The sequence below is a fragment of the Ananas comosus genome, linkage group 15 (assembly GCF_001540865.1).
Source record: "Ananas comosus cultivar F153 linkage group 15, ASM154086v1, whole genome shotgun sequence".
Taxonomy (NCBI): Eukaryota; Viridiplantae; Streptophyta; class Magnoliopsida; order Poales; family Bromeliaceae; genus Ananas; species Ananas comosus.
In genome coordinates, this window is record NC_033635.1 from 3,127,524 (window position 1) to 3,145,311 (window position 17,788).

Sequence of the window (17,788 nt, forward strand, 5' to 3'; positions counted from 1 at the left end):
TTCTGCAGTATATGGATAGAATCGGAGCTCAAAGACCGCAAAATTATACTATAGACAGGTCTGAAAAGGCTACTGTTTTAATCAAATGAAACAAACCATTTAATAGAGCTTCCCGCAATAGCTCAGTTGATTAGAACACATATTGTGCCATATATGATCTGTAAAATCGGTTATTAGTCATACTCTTTTGCTACAGTCGGTAAGAATTTTATGTTTTCGAGTCCTTTCACGCAAAAACTCTATGCTGTTGTCATAACTCGATCCATCACAAATCATATCAGCTTCCGTCCAATTCGGATTTGGATCGAGTGGTTTAGACCTCTCTTATGAAATCAAAGGGCTATAGAAAGAAAGAAATACACGGCAGAAACTGAAACTGAAACTGATGGTGCTTTCATTCATAAGATCCTTCCTGTGAATCCCACTTTGAAGCACTTAGATATGTTTTTGAGTTTGGTCTACAAATCATTAACAGTTGACTGAACTATAGGATCAGATGACTTTGTCTACTTACAATTAGCCGCAGCCAATGTGCAGCAAGAGGCAACAAAATCTTGAACACGAAATCAACTTTCGACGACAAAGATAAGTCAAAAGGTCATAAATAAGCCAAAATTTCTTTGTTGTTTGAAGATCCCAATCCGATACTCCTTTTTTTTATCACGTCCCAGCAAAATTGATGAGTAGGGTGCTCGCAGGTATATGTAGATTGAAGCATGGGCTTTCTACGTGAGATACCTGTGTGTCAATATCAGAAACTTGCAAAAAATTATGATTTCATATCCTGTTAAAAATCTATCTAAAGAGATGAAAATAGATAAACTGAACTCAAGTTATGTATCTTCCATACCTATATCATGTATCTGCCATCTGATTGAGAGCTTCACAACAATTTGACTTGAATTTCTTCTTCAACAATTGCAAATATTTCGTCAATCCTGAAGGAGTAGAAAAGCCGTTACATTTCGTACTGATTTACCTCAATGAAACGGGCACCACAACACGGTATTAAATTAGTGATTAGCCAAACAAGAGACAAACAAAATGAAAACTGAGACTGGTGTTTAAACAAGATCGAATCAGTTAAAACTTCCTAATAATCTCTCTGGTCGGTAGGGCGACCATCTCAGCTAATGCCGAAATTGAACTAACTGCAAACAGAAGACTAAGCCCTATAAACTCGAATCTCATGAAATCCAGCCATTGGCTACATATAACATTCAACGCATCAACAATTAATGGATATGACTCGAAACGAATAGCGAGGTAGAAAAAGAAAAAGAAAGCTTAAGTTAATTGAAGATGCAAAACAAAAAAAAATATATCATCCTAATATCTGTAGATTCTTTACCTGCTCATATTTAAGTTGACATTGGCAAACCATGTGGTTAAGTACACCTGTAACCAAAACCAAACAAACAGTAAGATTCATGGTAAAGAAAATAGTAAAATCCAGAAAGAATAAATTGGTTTATATTTGGGTAGAGTCGGCCACAGTGCCTAAACAAGCCTTGTCCATGATGCACCTATAGGTAGATAATATGCATATCATGTAAAATTGTAAATACACGCGGCGTACTTAGGGGTAAATATTCAAAGAAACAATAATGCAAATTAGAGAAAAAGACAAAGAAATTAGACAAATTAATAGGAAAACATAAAGACGTACCAGCCATCAGAAAACCAATGGCCTAAGACTGATTCCTAGAGAGAACCAAATTATTACAAATATAAAGATTAAGGCTTATAGATGTCGCAATATGTGAATGGCGTACCTGTAAAATTTCACGGTTTATAGAATGTTCTGCCAGTTCAGTCACGGAAATTCTGGACACCCAATCTTTTGTTTGTGGAGCTAGCAGCTGACAGCTTTCTTCAGAGTGAAGCTCAGTCGCTCTCAATTGATCAAATTCTCCACGGAAGAGCTCCTCTGACCATTCCAGAGAATCAGTTCGGTCGGCGCCATCCTCACAGCTAAGAGAGAGTAGCTCCACCACAAGCAATCGCTAACAATGCCAACAACAAACACAAATTAAGGAATCGGTAAATCGAAAGAAAGCCTTTGAAAGCCAACAAGAAGGTACCGAAACCAATGCAGGTTCAATATGCAGCATAGTCAAACACAATAAGAGTGCAAAAAGGAGATACCTAAAGACCAGAAGTTCTTTCGAAGCCAAATACGCAAATAACCAATTTTACTTTTAGGCAAGGGTTGATGTCTCTACCTTCAAAGTTAGCTCTAAGACAAACATCTCGACAAGCTCTTGCGCTAGTTTCTCTGGAGAAATGTCACAGATCAGAACAATTTTGCTAATGTCTGAAATACAGTCGTTTCTACTTACATGCATTTCACATAATCAAAGATTTCAAAATAAATAAAGAATAGATGAAGCGTAAAAGAAAGGGTAAATTTTATAAAATCGGATTGTTAATTCAAGTGACACAAGATTAAGTACTTGTAAGGGGAACTAGAAATAACTGATTTAGAACATAGCAAACATACAAGTAGAAAAACTCTCTTTCGAAATATACGATACAAGTCACGACACAGTTTCAAAGATGTAAACATTTTCAATATAGACACTGGAAAAATTACAGAAGTTTTCATTCCCTGAGTAGTATGCACACAGCCAACTCAAAAATAAAAACAGAAGGATGCTGTGTTTTAATTATTTGAGGATTCTTATGAAAATCTGCTTACATCAAATAACATATTGCCTTTTCTCCCTAATCACATGATTTCCAAGGTTAGCAAATGATTTCAATCTTTCAAGTTTCAACATTTGAAAAACAATGACAAGTCGCACCAATTATGACATGGCAATAGTTCTGTTCTTCCCGAGAAGAAGATCACAATGATCAGATGCAAGGAGCAACATGAGAAAATTCCTAATAGGAACCAGCAGTCTTGTCAAGACTGAGAACACTATTAACTAATTAACAATAAATAAAAATAAAAGAAGCAAAGAAAGAACAGAAGAAAGAAAACTACACACCATCGACCTCATCAGGATTAAGAAAGCCATAATCAAACAGAAAAGAGCAAAAGAAATAATGAACTTCACTTGAATGCAATATCAATTTTGAGTCATTCCTACAGTAGTAGTAGTTCAATTTACAGTATTGGCATAAATATGAGAAATTATTCAAAACTTTACCAAAATCTGAGACAGAAAATAATAAGAAAACAGGAACTCCTCCACCGTCTCCAGAATCATTGTTATATACTGAATGATCAGAAAATTGAAGAATCGGACTAGCCGTAGATGAATTGACGAAACACCGCATGGATCCAGATACTTTAATCAAGTCAGAAACTGCAAGGACCTATGGATACCGGCCAGATGAGGAATCCAATCATCAGTAAAAACTCATCATTATCCCAATTAAGATGGAGCCACCAAAAAAAAAAAAGGAAAAAAACATAAGATGGCTGCAAAAAGGCATACCATATCCTTGTAAGATAATAAAAGCTTCTCGCGACACAGCATCTGAACAAGGTAAAGAGAAAGGAAGTCAGGTTCTATACAATCAAGCAGAGAGACATTATATCATAAAATTTGAGCAACTAGGGGCTAAATGTAACAATATTTAACAAGAAGAAATAAACATTCCATGCATCAAGTCAAGAAAAAGTATACAGTAAGCAGCGGTAACAATTTATTCCCTGAAGTTTGCTCTGATTTCAATTTCATCCCCAGAGTTTCTAATTTAATAATGTAATATTGCAGTCTGTCAGTTTTCAATATTGTCCACAGAATTTTGATTCTAGTAAAGAAATATTCCACGAAGTACTGGTGGTATGCCTTTTTCAGATTATAATGTACCAAAAGGACTTGATGACTCTCCAGGGAAAAATTCTGGGACTAAATTGTTACAAGTTAAATTAGGAGTGCAAAACTGACATTGATGCGAAATTTTATGGGCGAAGTTTATGATTAGCCCGAAAGTAAATAAACATTCACAAAATTGTCCAAACTATCAAATTCAACCAATGAAATAGTTCCACAAAACACAAATGTAGCAGCATTATTACTGCAAAAGTGTGCGCGTAGCCATAAGAGAAGAAAAATTGCAGCATCCATAGTCCTCACATTCTACAACACTAGTTCAAAATCCAATATTAACGACACAACACCTGAGTTCTAGAGATTTTTACCTGCTTATTACTCAATTTTTCACAAGCCTTCTGGCAAATCTCAGGCATGTCCTTAAGAACGCCCAAATCCATGTCCCGCATATATCTGACCACATGACCCAATCAAAAACCGCATATAAACCATAATTTAAATACAATAAACAATCTACCCCCTAGGTATTATAACATAAGAGAAGTGAAAAATGCAATTGTTGGCAAAATGGATCTTTCAGCTTGAATTTTTCTTTTTTCTATTGACACTTAATTATTTTTGAATTTTTGAATTCGGTGATTATATTAGATTATGAAATTCATCAAATTCATTGGTGGTTCCATCAAATTTAGTGATTTTAATGACTTTTAAAACCAATTAAACTGGGAAAAAAATTAACAACTTTTGAAATGGCTCCCTCAGCTTTAATTTTTTTTTTTTTTTTTCCTATTGACACTTCCTCAACTTTGGCCTTTTGAACTGAGAGATTTTATTGAATTATGAATTTTATCACATTCCTTGGTGATTCCATCAAATTTAGTGATTTTAATAACTTTTGAGCCAATTAAACTGGGGGAAAAAAATTAACAACTAGTAGCTAGTAGAGCAACTGAATTTATTTAACAAAAAATTCCAACTTAACTACCTAAAGTTGAGGACCTATATCAGAATGGCCGATAGCTGAAGGGGTTTTCAATACATATTTATCTAATCCATTTGGTTCAACGTAAAACCGTGAAAAATAATTTTTCGTGAAAAAAAAATTCGGTGAAAAAAAATATTACGTTTTGTAGTGATTTAGAAAAAAAAAAAAAAGTAGTTCTCCATCAACATTTGTGTGGTTGAAAGAAAAATAATTCACATTTATTTGGTTCTGTAGAAAAAAAAATAAATGAAAAAAAATTTAACCAGCATGAGTTTTCGTTTTCTGTCGAAAAATAGTAAAAAGTAAAAAATTTCAATATTTCCTCAAATCCGATCGTAAAGAAATTTTTACGGAAAGATGTTTTTACGTTGAACCAAAAAGCAAAAGATTTTTTTTTCATACCGAAAATAATTTTTCGGTTCGTTTTACTTTGATAGGGAACGAACGAATGCGAGCACAAAATCATTAAAAGCCCGAGGGATCGGTGAACCCTAACTCACTTGCGAGAGAGGTAAGCGTTAACGAGGGCGGTGGCGTGTGACCTCCCCTGCGACGCCGCGGAGATCCACCGGTCCTTGCTCGCGAGGAGCTTCGGCCACTGGTTCCGGAGGTTCCTCTGCGCCGCGGGTCTCCATAGCCGCGACGGCGACGGCGACGGCGATGGCGACGGCGACGGTGAGGAGGAGGGGGACGTGGACGGCGAGGAGGAGGGGGACGGGGACGGAGAGCTAGGGTTAGGGTTTTTAGGGTTCGATTCGTACGATGGAGTCGCCTCCACAGTTTCCATGGCCCCGCTCGTTACTCTAGCGGGGACGAACCGCGACTGCGACCATTTTTTTTTTTCCCTCACAAAAATAAAAAAGGCTAATTTGCATAAAAATCCACAAGTTTTGAGATTTTGCAAAACTAGACATCTTTTTTTATTTTACAAATTCGGTCCAAATTTTTAATAAATTGATCAAAATACTTTTATACCTTTTGAATTTTTAATGTGTGTCTCCAACCCAGATTTAGTCCCAAAAAAATAATTTGTTTGGATCCAAAATTCCAGACAAAACATATTCGGATATGATATTTTTCCGGTTGGCCTACAACGATCAACCAAGTCGGATCTTATTTTGCAACACCTAATACCCGCTATCACAAATATAATCACTAGTATAGATGCACTTTGCCTATTAAGATATATATATATAGTTATTAAAATTTTAAGAACAAAAAAAAAATATCGAACGAAATACAAAAAAATAATTTATAAAATAGTCTTATGTATATTATAAAAAATAATTTTTAAAATTACTATTTTCTTAACTTTTAATATTTATAGGGTTAAATTATTCTAATAATTTTATTTAAAAATTTAATCAAATTTTGTATGGTTGATAGCTATTTTATAAATAAATTTTTTAACTAAAGTTAAAGTTGAAGGGCTTAATTTAAATTGAAGAATAGGTGAGTTACTTTGTTAAAATTAATTAGAGAAGAAGAAATTATTATTATTATTATTATTTTTTTGAGAAAGAAATTATTATATTGATCTGGTGTATATTGGTACTCCATACAATGTAATTTATATTAGATGACTAATATTCTAATATCCCAAATTAATTAAATATAACTTATTTACAAATTGAACTAATTTAAATTATGTTTAATAAATTAATTTTAAAATTTTTATTAAAAAGGTGTTGAGTATGTGGCGTATGCACATGAATACATCAGATATAGAGAGTACTTAGTTTGGTACACATAATTTCAAAAAAAAGGAGATGAGAAATCTTTTGCATGTATCTGGTGCATTCTAAGTTTTCATGCACTACATAAAATATTATATGGTTGATTAAGTATTTGATAATTAATACTGTAAAATAAAATATAATTTCATATAATATAATATAAAATATTTAAATAATTTATTATACTGCTAAAATTTATTTTAATAAATATTTTATAGTCGATTTACGATACAATAGGCATATGGAAAATTTTATCAAGCATTGACAATCCTCTGTTTGGCTAGTGATTTAATGGGCACAAGTGGCTTGATGTAAGGATGTTGATGGGCATGGATACACGAAATTTTATTCGAACTTGAATCCGAATGAAGCGAATATAACTGATGCTAAATGAATATGGATTTGAATATGGATATCAAAAATAAAACCCGACGGATATAATTCGGATATAAATTTTACTGTACCGATCCGAATCGAACTCGACCAGAATCCAAATTTATTTTATATTATATATATAATATATATATATATATATATATATATATATAATATATATATATATATATATATATATGATATTATATTTGAATTTGTATTTTAAATTTTATAATTTAATATAATATTTTGAAATATTGAAAAAAGAAATAATTGTTTCGGGTTCAAATTTTCGGGTTCAAGTTCGGATTCGGGTTTTGGATTTTTTGTCGGAGTTCGGATTTAGATATAGATTTTTAAAATTCGTCGGGTTCGGGTCTTGAAGTTTGAGTCGGGTTCGGGTTCAGATTTTTGAAAATTGCTCCGAATCATACCGTTGAATTTCTACTTGGTATGTGACCCAACCACGAAATAATATATTTAATAATATAGAATAAAATATAGATGTAAACATGGAAAATATAGATATAGATATTATTATAATGCGTGAAAATGACACAAATTATCTCGACCTCAATATTTCTTTTTTCAATTAATAAAATTTGATCTCTTGGTACATGGGCCTAATTGCTCGGGATTTAGTGCATTTACTCTTCGACAAGGTTTTACAATAACAAAGCGCACAAAGGAGAAAAACAATAAAACAAAAAAGATTTATCGAAAGGACAACGAAATGGCTGGACAAAATGAGTTGTCGAAGACGGAATCAGTCAATCAAAACAAGAAAGATATACAGAGATCACAAGGATGTGCTTACGATGGCTGCTAACAAGAGCGGAATAAAAAAGTACAAAAATTTTAAAAAAATAAAAAGCCTATAATACCGATAAGCACTTTGTACCTAATTTACTCAGCATCTAGAAGGTTTTTTTTTTTCTTTTAAAAAAAATAGATAACATGCTACCCGTTTCGTTTATTTCATTTACAAATAGACTTAGCTGGAAATGTGAATCAACTAGGATTCGAACTTGGATCTCGGATACCAACCATTAAGCTTTTTGCCACTTGCTCTAAGAACAGTTGGTCAGCATCTAGAAGGTTGATACAGTAATATAAGTATTAATAAATTTCTGAACCACAAAAATAATTGTAGATGGCTCAATTTAAATAATACTTTTGTAAAAGCTCTAAGTAGGCAAAACAAGACCGACTACTCCTGCTTTCCACGCCATCGACAACAGCTCATTGGCGGTCGATACCTTTTAACTACTATAAAAATCAGCTGAAATTGGTTTTTTGAGCATATACTCTACCACGTACTCTTTAATTTTTCACTGAGATTTGCATAGTAGTTGCTATGGGCATTGCTCACGCTCTCATCCTACCATTCCCGGCACAAGGCCATGTCATCCCCCTCATGGAACTCTCCCACTGCTTGGCCGACCGCGGATTCCAGATCACCTTCGTCAACACCGAGTACGACCATGGTCGAATCGTCGCCGCCCTGAGGAAACATGAGCTCGAATCGGACCGAGTTCGTCATGTTTCGGTCCCCGACGGGTTGGCCCCCGACGAAGACCGCAACAACCTGGGGAGGCTGGTTGAGGGTCTGCACAAGAGCATGCCAACAAGCCTGGAAGAAGTGATAAGAAAGAGCAATGAGAACAGTGGTGGTAGTAAGATTACCTGCATGATAGTCGATCAGGGCATGGCTTGGGCTCTTGAGATTGCTGAGAAGCTCGGTGTCCGTTGCGTCGTGTTCTGGCCGATGTGCGCGGCGCTTTTGGCTTTGACAATGAGCACTCCGAAGTTGATAGATGACGGTATCATCGATGAAGAAGGTACGACAATGAAAGATATTGCACTCTTTCCAATTTTGTTAGTTAACTTATTGTTAATAACGCTTATTAAGAGGATCCACCATAGCAATGCTACGAAAAAATTGCATTTTTGAACATGAACATACGAATATATTTCACAATCAGCTATCATATGAGAGATAATAAAGGAGAAAAAGAATTGGGGACAAGATTATAGAATAAGCTGTTTAGTCGATGTTACATTTGCAAATACACTGATAGACCTCAGCTATTACACTTCAAATAGGAAATGACAAGTGAATTCTTCAAATTTAGATCATCTGTATCTAATATAGACAATATCTTATTTGCCCCTCAAAACTTTGTATATATTTGATCTACCCTTGCTTTCAAATCTTCCCTGAGGGTTAGATTTGAAAACTAAGGAATATTTGAGAGATGGATATATTTTAGGGCTATATAAGAGAAATTACCCCTATCTAATAAATATTCTAGCTAGAAATAGGACGTTATGTTTCGAAAGGGACATCGTTTGTTTTGATATCAACATTTCAACATCCTCTCAATTCAGACCCTTCTCTCTATATTTTCCACTAAAATGTACTTGGCTAGCGAATGATTAATCATGACTTCTCCTAGGGTTTCCGAAGGGCCCATCGACGTTTCAACTGAGCGACGGCATGCCCCTGATGGAAACAGCTCGTCTCCTGTGGAACGTCAACGCCGGTGACGAAGCACAGAAACTTATCTTCCACTATATGAATGCCAACAGTCGAGCAACCAAGAAAGCTGAGTTCATACTCTGCAACTCATTTCAAGAACTCGAGTCCCCGACGTTCAACTACGCTCCTTACGTCCTCCCTATTGGCCCGTTACTTACGGGCCTACGGCTCGGAAAGCCCGTGGGACATTTCTGGTCGGAGGACACGACGTGCATGTCGTGGCTCGACGAACAGCCTAAGAATTCAGTCATCTACGTGGCCTTTGGGAGCTTGACCATCTTCGACCAGAACCAGTTCCGAGAGCTCGCGCTCGGGCTGGAGACGTCGGGCAGGCCGTTCTTATGGGTCGTGAGGCCCGACCTCACCGAAAAGACAAGCGATGCGTACCCGAGCGGCTTTAAAGATCGTCTCGGAGGAAGAGGAAGGATAGTGAGTTGGTCTCCTCAGCAAGAGGTATTGGCTCACCCTTCCCTTGCATGTTTCATTTCCCACTGTGGATGGAATTCAACAATGGAGGGGGTCAGGAATGGGGTGCCTTTCCTATGTTGGCCATACTTCGCGGACCAGTTCGCCAACCAAACCTACATTTGTGATGTTTGGAGGGTTGGGCTGAAGATGGTGCCCGGCGAGAGTGGGATCATAACAAGTGCGCATATCAGTTCGAGGCTAGAGGAGTTGCTTGGGGACGATGGGATAATGGCGAGGGCGCGAACTTTGAAGGAGATGGCTAATAGGAGCATGGAGAAAGAGGGGTCTTCGTTCAAGAACTTGAATACCTTTGTCGAAGCTATGAAAAGTGAAAATGCGCATATAAAAGATGAGGAATGAAGGTATGCATGTTTGTGCCAAGCAAAAGGTTGAACAAAGTAACACTGCAATTATTCGGATGTGAGACGTAATAGAATGTCTAGGTTCACCGGCTGTTTCTAGAGCAAGTGGCAAACGATTTGGTGGTTGATATCGCAGGTCCCAAGTTTGAATTCTAATTAATTCACATCTATAGTTAAGTTTATTTCTAAATTAAATAAACGAAGCGAGTAACGTGCTACCTATCTCTCAAAAAAAAGAAAAAAGAAAAAAGAATGACTAGGTTCTTTTGGCAGTTGGAGTTTGTTTCTTTGCAGATATGAAATTTTTTACATTAGCATTTTGCTAATATTTTCTCAAAAGAGGGGAAAACAGGCATAAGCACATTTTGATTATTGATTATTGATTTTTGATTTTTTTGATGGTAGTACGAAGTATTTCAACTAAGGCCCCGTTTGGATACTTCTAAAACCATAGCATAGTTAAACTATGCTACGCCGGTAAAAAAATAATTCTATGAAGCGTTTGGAAGAAAAAAAAATTATGTAATTTTTGGAGTATAGTTATACTATACTCCAAAAAATGGAGTAAACTTACAATCCACTTTAACCAAAGGAAAAAAATTCCACCATTTTGGGCTTCCAAAGATTATCAATTTCTAAATTTTAAATTTCAATATAAAATTTTAAATTTTAAAATTTAATTTTAATTTTGATTTTAAATTTCAAATTTTAAAAAATTCAAATATCAAATTTCAAATATCAAATATCAAATTTCAACTTTCAACTTTCTAATTTTCAAATTTCAAATTTCAAATTTCAAACTTCAAATTTCAAATTTCAAAAGTTAAATTTTCAATTTCAAAATTTCAAATTTCAGAATATTAGAAACTTTCAAATTTCAAAATTTCAAAAATCAAATTTCAACTTTACAAATTTCAAGAATTTCAAAAGTTCAAATTTCAAATTCAAATATTCAAAGTTCAAATTTCAAATAATTTCAATTTCAAATCTTTAAATTAATTTTAATTTTAATTTTCAATTTCAAAATTTAAATTTAAACTTAAATTTTAAAATTTTAAATTTATAAATATGTTAAATTAGTAAATTATTAAATTTAAAATTTAAAATTTAATATAATTTTTAATTTAAAATTAAAGTAATGGATACTTTAAATTAAATTTAAAGTTCAAATTTCAAATTTTAAATTTCACAATACCAAATTTCAAATTTCAATATTAAAAACATAAAATCATAATTTAATTTTTTAATTTTAAATTTTAATTTTATATTTTGAATTTTGAATTTTAATTTTTAAATTTTTATTTTTAAATTTTGAATTTTGAATTTTGAATTTTAAAATTTTAGAAATTTAATTGTTATAAATACTGTGGAATTGTATAATCTGTATCCAAACAGGTTAAAAATGAAGCTGTGGAATTTTTTTGTAATTACAGAATTCCGTATTTTATTTAGACCAAAATCATAAAATTAAAATTTTATGGAGTTTTTTAGCTATGCATCAAAATAGGGCCTAAATCCCAATCCTGTAGGCACAGTGTAAGTGCTCATCATTGAGCTACGTGGCGTTTTATTGATGGCCCATTTATGACATGACTTTTTTTTTTTTTTGTCCAAAAGAGACAAAAGGCGCAGGGCTGGCGAGAAAGTTTATTGTGTAATATTTACATCATATTATTTATTTTTAATCAATTATTTTTTAAAAAGTATAATAAAAATATTTTTTGAAAAAATTATGATGGGATCGGTGAATCTTAGAAGAGCTTTTTAATTGGTTGGAGTACCACATTAGCAATATAACTGTTGCATTTTAGAATTTTTCTATGATTATCGCAACCAAATGATTATTAATCACATAATTCTCATCCATTCATCACGAAATTTTTTTTATAAAAATAATAAAATACTTTATAATATGAATATCTTCTATAGAAATTTTTGAGTGTTCGTAACCTGTCATTTATGTTAAAAATTAGCAAAAATTCGAGTCAAATCAAAACCAGGTTAGATAACTTTTATAATTAGCGATAATAAATATTTACTCAATTCGAATCAAACCTAGATTTGAATTTCGAACAACACATTGTATCCGGATTTGGATTCGAATCAAACCCAGATTTGAATTTCGAACAACACATTATATCCGGATTTGGATTCGAATCAAACCCAGATATGAATTTCAAACAAACACATTATATCCGGATTTGGATTCGAATCAAACCTAGATCTGATTTGGAACAGCACATTATATCCAGATTTGAATCCAACTATAAGCCAAAAAAGCTTCCCTCAAAAAAAAAAAAACTTTTTAAGTCAAATTTTTTTTAAAAAAGGTATTAAATAAGAATGTAAATCCAAAATTCGTGTATTCAAAATAAAAATATTATAATCATAGGGAAATAGATCATTGATTCCATTTATTTGAATTTGAGCTTTTAATATCTGCGTCCGATCCAGATTTATAGTCCGAACAACATAATTTGTTCGGATCCAATATTCTTAACAAAACGTATTCGGATCTGATTATTTTTCCGGTTGGACTGGGACGGTCAACCAGGACGGATCGCATTTTGCCACACCTAATACCCTCTTTCGCAAACATAATATAAGGGGTTCTTTTTGCAAAAAGACCTCTGAAAAAGTTTATTTTTAAAAATAATTTCAGCAAATTTATATTTACAAAAATGACTCTGTTCCTGCCATACAAGTGCCACGTCAGCACCACGCAGGCGGGACTGAAGGCGGTAGTTAAGTTAAACACGGCGAACCATTCACCGTGTCTAAACACGGTGAACGGTTCACCGTGTTTAGAAATAGTACGTATTTTTTGCAATATAAATATTAAAAAGTGGAATAGGGAGTAGGGATGTCAATGGATATGGATATCCAAAATATTATTCGAACTCAAACCCGAATAAATTATATATATACATAATTTATTTTTATTTATTTATATACAATATATAAAATATTTAATAATTTTTATTCCTTAAATCTTCATCTAACGGTATAGATTTTTAAAACCAGCTGGGTTCAGGTTCGGGTTTTGAGTTTTTGGTCGGATATGTATATGGGTATGAATTTTTAAAATCCGTCAGGTTTGAATTTTAATTTGATTTTCGGGTTCGGGTTCGGATTTTTGAAAAAGAGAAAAAAAGAAATACCAACACGGTGAATGGTTCACCGTATTCAACTTAACACACTGGCCCCGACCCTGCCCGTGTGGCGCTGATGTGGCGCCTGCGTGGCAGACCCAGGGCTATTTTTGCAAATTAAATTTTGGTAGGGCTATTTTTAAAATAAAAATTTGCTAGGGGGCTAAATGCAAAAAACCCCCTAATATAAGACTTATGTAGGGCCGGCCCGCGCTTCGCGACAATAGATAATTAATATTTCAGCTTGATCATATCCATCCATTAAATCATACTATGTAATCAATCACCAACTTTAACCTTAGGGACAGATTTAACAGTCGAAAACTTATGAGCACAAAAGAACCTACACTCATAAAAGTATAGTAACCGGACTCTATATAGGCTCTTTTGTACTCTTAAGTTTTTAGCTGTTAAATCTACCCCTTTTGATCATTTCCATTCGTTAAATCATACTGTTCAACGAATTACCCACTCAACCCTAGGGAAGCACTATCATTCTAACCGTATATTGCTTCATCCAATTGTCGAGAACTTATAAGTACAAAAAGATCTAGAATATAATAGCCCTATCCCTATATATATATATATTAAAATTTTAAGAACAAAAAAATTATATCGAAAGAAAATAGTCTTATGTACATTATAAAAATTATTTCTTTTCAATTAATATTCTTTTTACTTTCAATATTTATAGGGGTTAAATTATTTTAATAATTTTATTTAAAAATTTAATCAAATTTTATAGTTTTGACAGCTATTCTAACAATAATTTTTTTAACTAAAAAGTTGAAGTTGAATGACATATTCTAAATTGAAGAATAGGTGAGTTATCTTGTTAAAATTTATTAGAGAAGAAGAAACGATTATATTCTTCTCGTGCATATTGATACTCCATACAATGCAATTTATATTAAATGACTAATATTCTAATATCCAAAAAAAATTAAATATAACTTATTTACAAATTAAATCAATTTAAATTATGTTTAATAAATTAATTTTAAAATCTTTAAAAGGTGTTGAGTATATGGCATATGCACATAAATACATCTGTTACAGAAAATACTTAGTTTGGTACACATATAATTCCAAAAGAAAGGCGATGAGAAATTTTTGCTTGCACCTGTTGCATTCTAATTTTTCGTACATTATGCAGAATATTATATGATTAATAAAATATTTAATAATTAATACTATAAAATAAAATATATATATATAGAGTCCGGCTACGGTGCTTGTAAAAGTATCAAACAGTTGGTGCTTGTAAATTTTTTACCGTTAGATCTCTGCCTTTGATCATTTTTATCCGTTAGATTATACTATTCAACCAACCACCCATTCAACCCTAGAGAGCCCACATCATCGTAACCGCACATCCTTTAATCCAAGGGTCGAAAACTTACAAGCACCAATGACTTTGTATTTTTAAAAGTATAGGAGCTCAATTCTATATATATATATATATATATATATATATATATATATATATATATATATATAAAATATTTAAATAATACTTTATTATACTGCTAAAAATTTATCTTTGATGAATATTTTATAGTTAGTTTAAGATGCAACGGCATATCGAAAACTTTATCAAGCATGTGACAATGCTCCGTTGGCTAGTACTTTAATGGGCACTGCTTCAATGGTGGCTTGATGTGATCCAACCACAAAATAACATTATTTAATATAAAATATAGATATAGAAGATATAGATATAGATATTATTATTATGCGTGGAAATGACGCAAACTATCTCGACCTCAAATTTTTTTTTTTTTAATAATAAGATTGATCTCTTCATACATGGACCTAATTGCTCGGATTTTAGCTCATTTACCCTCCGCAAGGTTTTACAATATCAAAGCGCACAAAGGAGAAAAACAATAAAACAAAAATGTTCATCGAACAAATCATTTCATTAAGGACATGGAAATTTCTTTTTCAAAGTCAAATAGAAATAAACTTCTGAATCACAAAAGTAGCTGTAGACAGGCTCAATTTAAATAACACTTGTATAAAAATTGCAAGTAGGCAAAACAAATCGACAGCTCATTGGCATCTGCTACCTTTTAACTACTATAAAAACCAGCAGCCATTGGCTTTTTCGAGCATATACTCCACCACTCATTTTCACTGAGATTTGCGTAGTAGCTAGCTATGGGCATTCCTCATGCTCTCATCCTACCATTCCCGGCACAAGGCCATGTCATCCCCCTCATGGAACTCTCCCACTGCTTAGCCGACCAAGGCGTCGAGATCACCTTTGTCAACACCGAGTTCGACCACGGCCGAATCGTGGCCGCCCTGGGGAAACATGAGCTCGAATCGGACCGAGTTCGTCATGTTTCGGTCCCCGACGGGTTGGCCCCGGACGAAGACCGCAACAACCTGGGGAGGCTGGTTGAGGGTCTGCACAAGAGCATGCCAGCAAGCCTGGAAGAAGTGATAAGAAAGAACAACGAGAACTGTGGTGGTAATAAGATTACCTGCGTGATAGTTGATCATAACATGGCTTGGGCTCTTGAGATTGCTGAGAAGCTCGGTGTCTGTTGCGTCGTGTTCTGGCCGATGTGCGCAGCGATTTTGGCCTTGATAATGAGCACTCCGAAGTTGATAGATGACGGTATCATCGATGAAGAAGGTAAGACAATGAAAGATATTGCATTCTTTCCAATTTTGTTAGTTTAACTTAATTGTTAATAACACTTAATAGGATCCACCCTAGCAATGCTACAAAAAAAAAAAAATTGCCTTTTTGAACATGAACATACGAATATATTTCATAATCAGTCATCATTTGAGAGATAATAAAGGAGAAAAAGAATTGGGGACAAGATCATAGAATAAGCTGTTTAGTCGATGTTTCATTTGCAAATACACTGATAGACATCAGGTACTACACTTCAAAAAGGAAATGACAAGTGAATTCTTCAAATTTAGATCATCTGTATCTAATATAGACAATATCTTATTTGCCCCATAAAACTTTGTATATATTTGATTTACCCTTGTTTTCAAATTTGCCTCTGGATATTGTCTTACTTGCCCTTGAAACAGTGTCAGTTTCTTCCCTGAGGGTTAGATTTGAAAACTTAGGTATCTTTGAAAGATGGATATATTTTAGGGATATATAAAAGAAATTACCCCTATCTAATAAATATTCTGGCTAGAAATACGACATTATGTTTCGAAAAGGACATCGTTTGTTCTGATATCAACATTTCAACATCCTCTCAATTCAGACCCTTCTCCCTATATTTTCCACTAAAATGTACTTGGCTAGCAAATGATTAATCATGACTTCTTCTAGGGTTTCCAAAGAGCCAATCGACATTTCAACTGAGCGACGGCATGCCCCTGATGGAAACAGCTCGTCTCCCGTGGAACGTCAACGCCGGTGACGAAGCACAGAAACTTATCTTCCACTATATGAATGCCAACTGTCGAGCAACCAAGAAAGCTGAGTTCATACTCTGCAACTCATTTCAAGAACTCGAGTCACCGACGTTCAACTACGCTCCTTACGTTCTCCCTATTGGCCCGTTACTCACGGGCCTACAGCTCGGAAAGCCCGTGGGACATTTCTGGTCGGAGGACACAACGTGCATGTCGTGGCTCGACGAACAGCCTAAGAATTCGGTCATCTACGTGGCCTTTGGGAGCTTGACCATCTTCGACCAGAACCAGTTCCGAGAGCTCGCGCTCGGGCTGGAGACGTCGGGCAGGCCGTTCTTATGGGTCGTGAGGCCCGACCTCACCGAAAAGACAAGCGATGCGTACCCGAGCGGCTTTAAAGATCGTCTCGGAGGAAGAGGAAGGATAGTGAGTTGGTCTCCTCAGCAAGAGGTATTGGCTCACCCTTCCCTTGCATGTTTCATTTCCCACTGTGGATGGAATTCAACAATGGAGGGGGTCAGGAATGGGGTGCCCTTCCTATGTTGGCCATATTTCGGGGACCAGTTCGCCAACCAAACCTACATTTGTGATGTTTGGAGGGTTGGGCTGAAGATGGTGCCTGGCGAGAGTGGGATCATAACAAGTGAGCATATCAGTTCGAGGCTAGAGGAGTTGCTTGGGGACGATGGGATAATGGCAAGGGCACGGACTTTGAAGGAAATGGCAAATAGGAGCATGGAGAAAGAGGGGTCTTCATTCAAGAACTTGAATACCTTTGTCGAAGCTATGAAAAGTGAAAATGCTCATATAAAAGATGAGGAATGAGGGTGTGCACATTTGTGCCAAGCAAAAGGTTGAACAAAGTACCATTGCAATTATTCGTATGTGAGACTGGAATGTCTAGGTTCATTTGGCAGCAAGTTTGTTTCATTGCAGATATGAAATCTTAAATAAGCATTTTGCTAATATTTTCTC

General features: G+C 34.5%; 3 protein-coding genes across 8 annotated transcripts; 2 read left to right on the forward strand and 1 right to left on the reverse strand.

Annotated features, from left to right (window-relative positions):
* On the reverse strand, window positions 372-5,619 carry LOC109721424. Of its 6 annotated transcripts, XR_002219219.1 has the most exons (11): window positions 5,277-5,619; window positions 4,160-4,244; window positions 3,450-3,491; window positions 3,159-3,327; window positions 2,226-2,278; window positions 1,776-2,006; window positions 1,670-1,704; window positions 1,501-1,526; window positions 1,352-1,398; window positions 851-938; window positions 372-738 (listed from the first exon to the last, which is right to left on the reverse strand). XR_002219219.1 is itself a non-coding variant. In XM_020249061.1 (9 exons), exons 1-8 carry the CDS (start codon window positions 5,561-5,563, stop codon window positions 884-886), a joined length of 969 nt encoding a protein of 322 aa, XP_020104650.1. In that variant the 5' UTR covers window positions 5,564-5,618; the 3' UTR covers window positions 372-738; window positions 851-883. The 6 variants fall into 6 exon arrangements, 3 of the variants coding, with proteins under 3 accessions (XP_020104650.1, XP_020104651.1, XP_020104652.1); XR_002219218.1 differs by lacking the exon at window positions 1,670-1,704 and having other exon boundaries at window positions 1,352-1,526; XM_020249061.1 differs by lacking the exons at window positions 1,501-1,526; window positions 1,670-1,704 and having other exon boundaries at window positions 5,277-5,618.
* Window positions 8,209-10,433, forward strand: LOC109721426 (UDP-glycosyltransferase 83A1-like). The gene is made up of 2 exons (XM_020249064.1): window positions 8,209-8,728; window positions 9,347-10,433. Exons 1-2 carry the CDS (start codon window positions 8,245-8,247, stop codon window positions 10,255-10,257), a joined length of 1,395 nt encoding a protein of 464 aa, XP_020104653.1. The 5' UTR covers window positions 8,209-8,244; the 3' UTR covers window positions 10,258-10,433.
* On the forward strand, window positions 15,248-17,733 carry LOC109721427 (UDP-glycosyltransferase 83A1-like). The gene is made up of 2 exons (XM_020249066.1): window positions 15,248-16,058; window positions 16,728-17,733. Exons 1-2 carry the CDS (start codon window positions 15,575-15,577, stop codon window positions 17,636-17,638), a joined length of 1,395 nt encoding a protein of 464 aa, XP_020104655.1. The 5' UTR covers window positions 15,248-15,574; the 3' UTR covers window positions 17,639-17,733.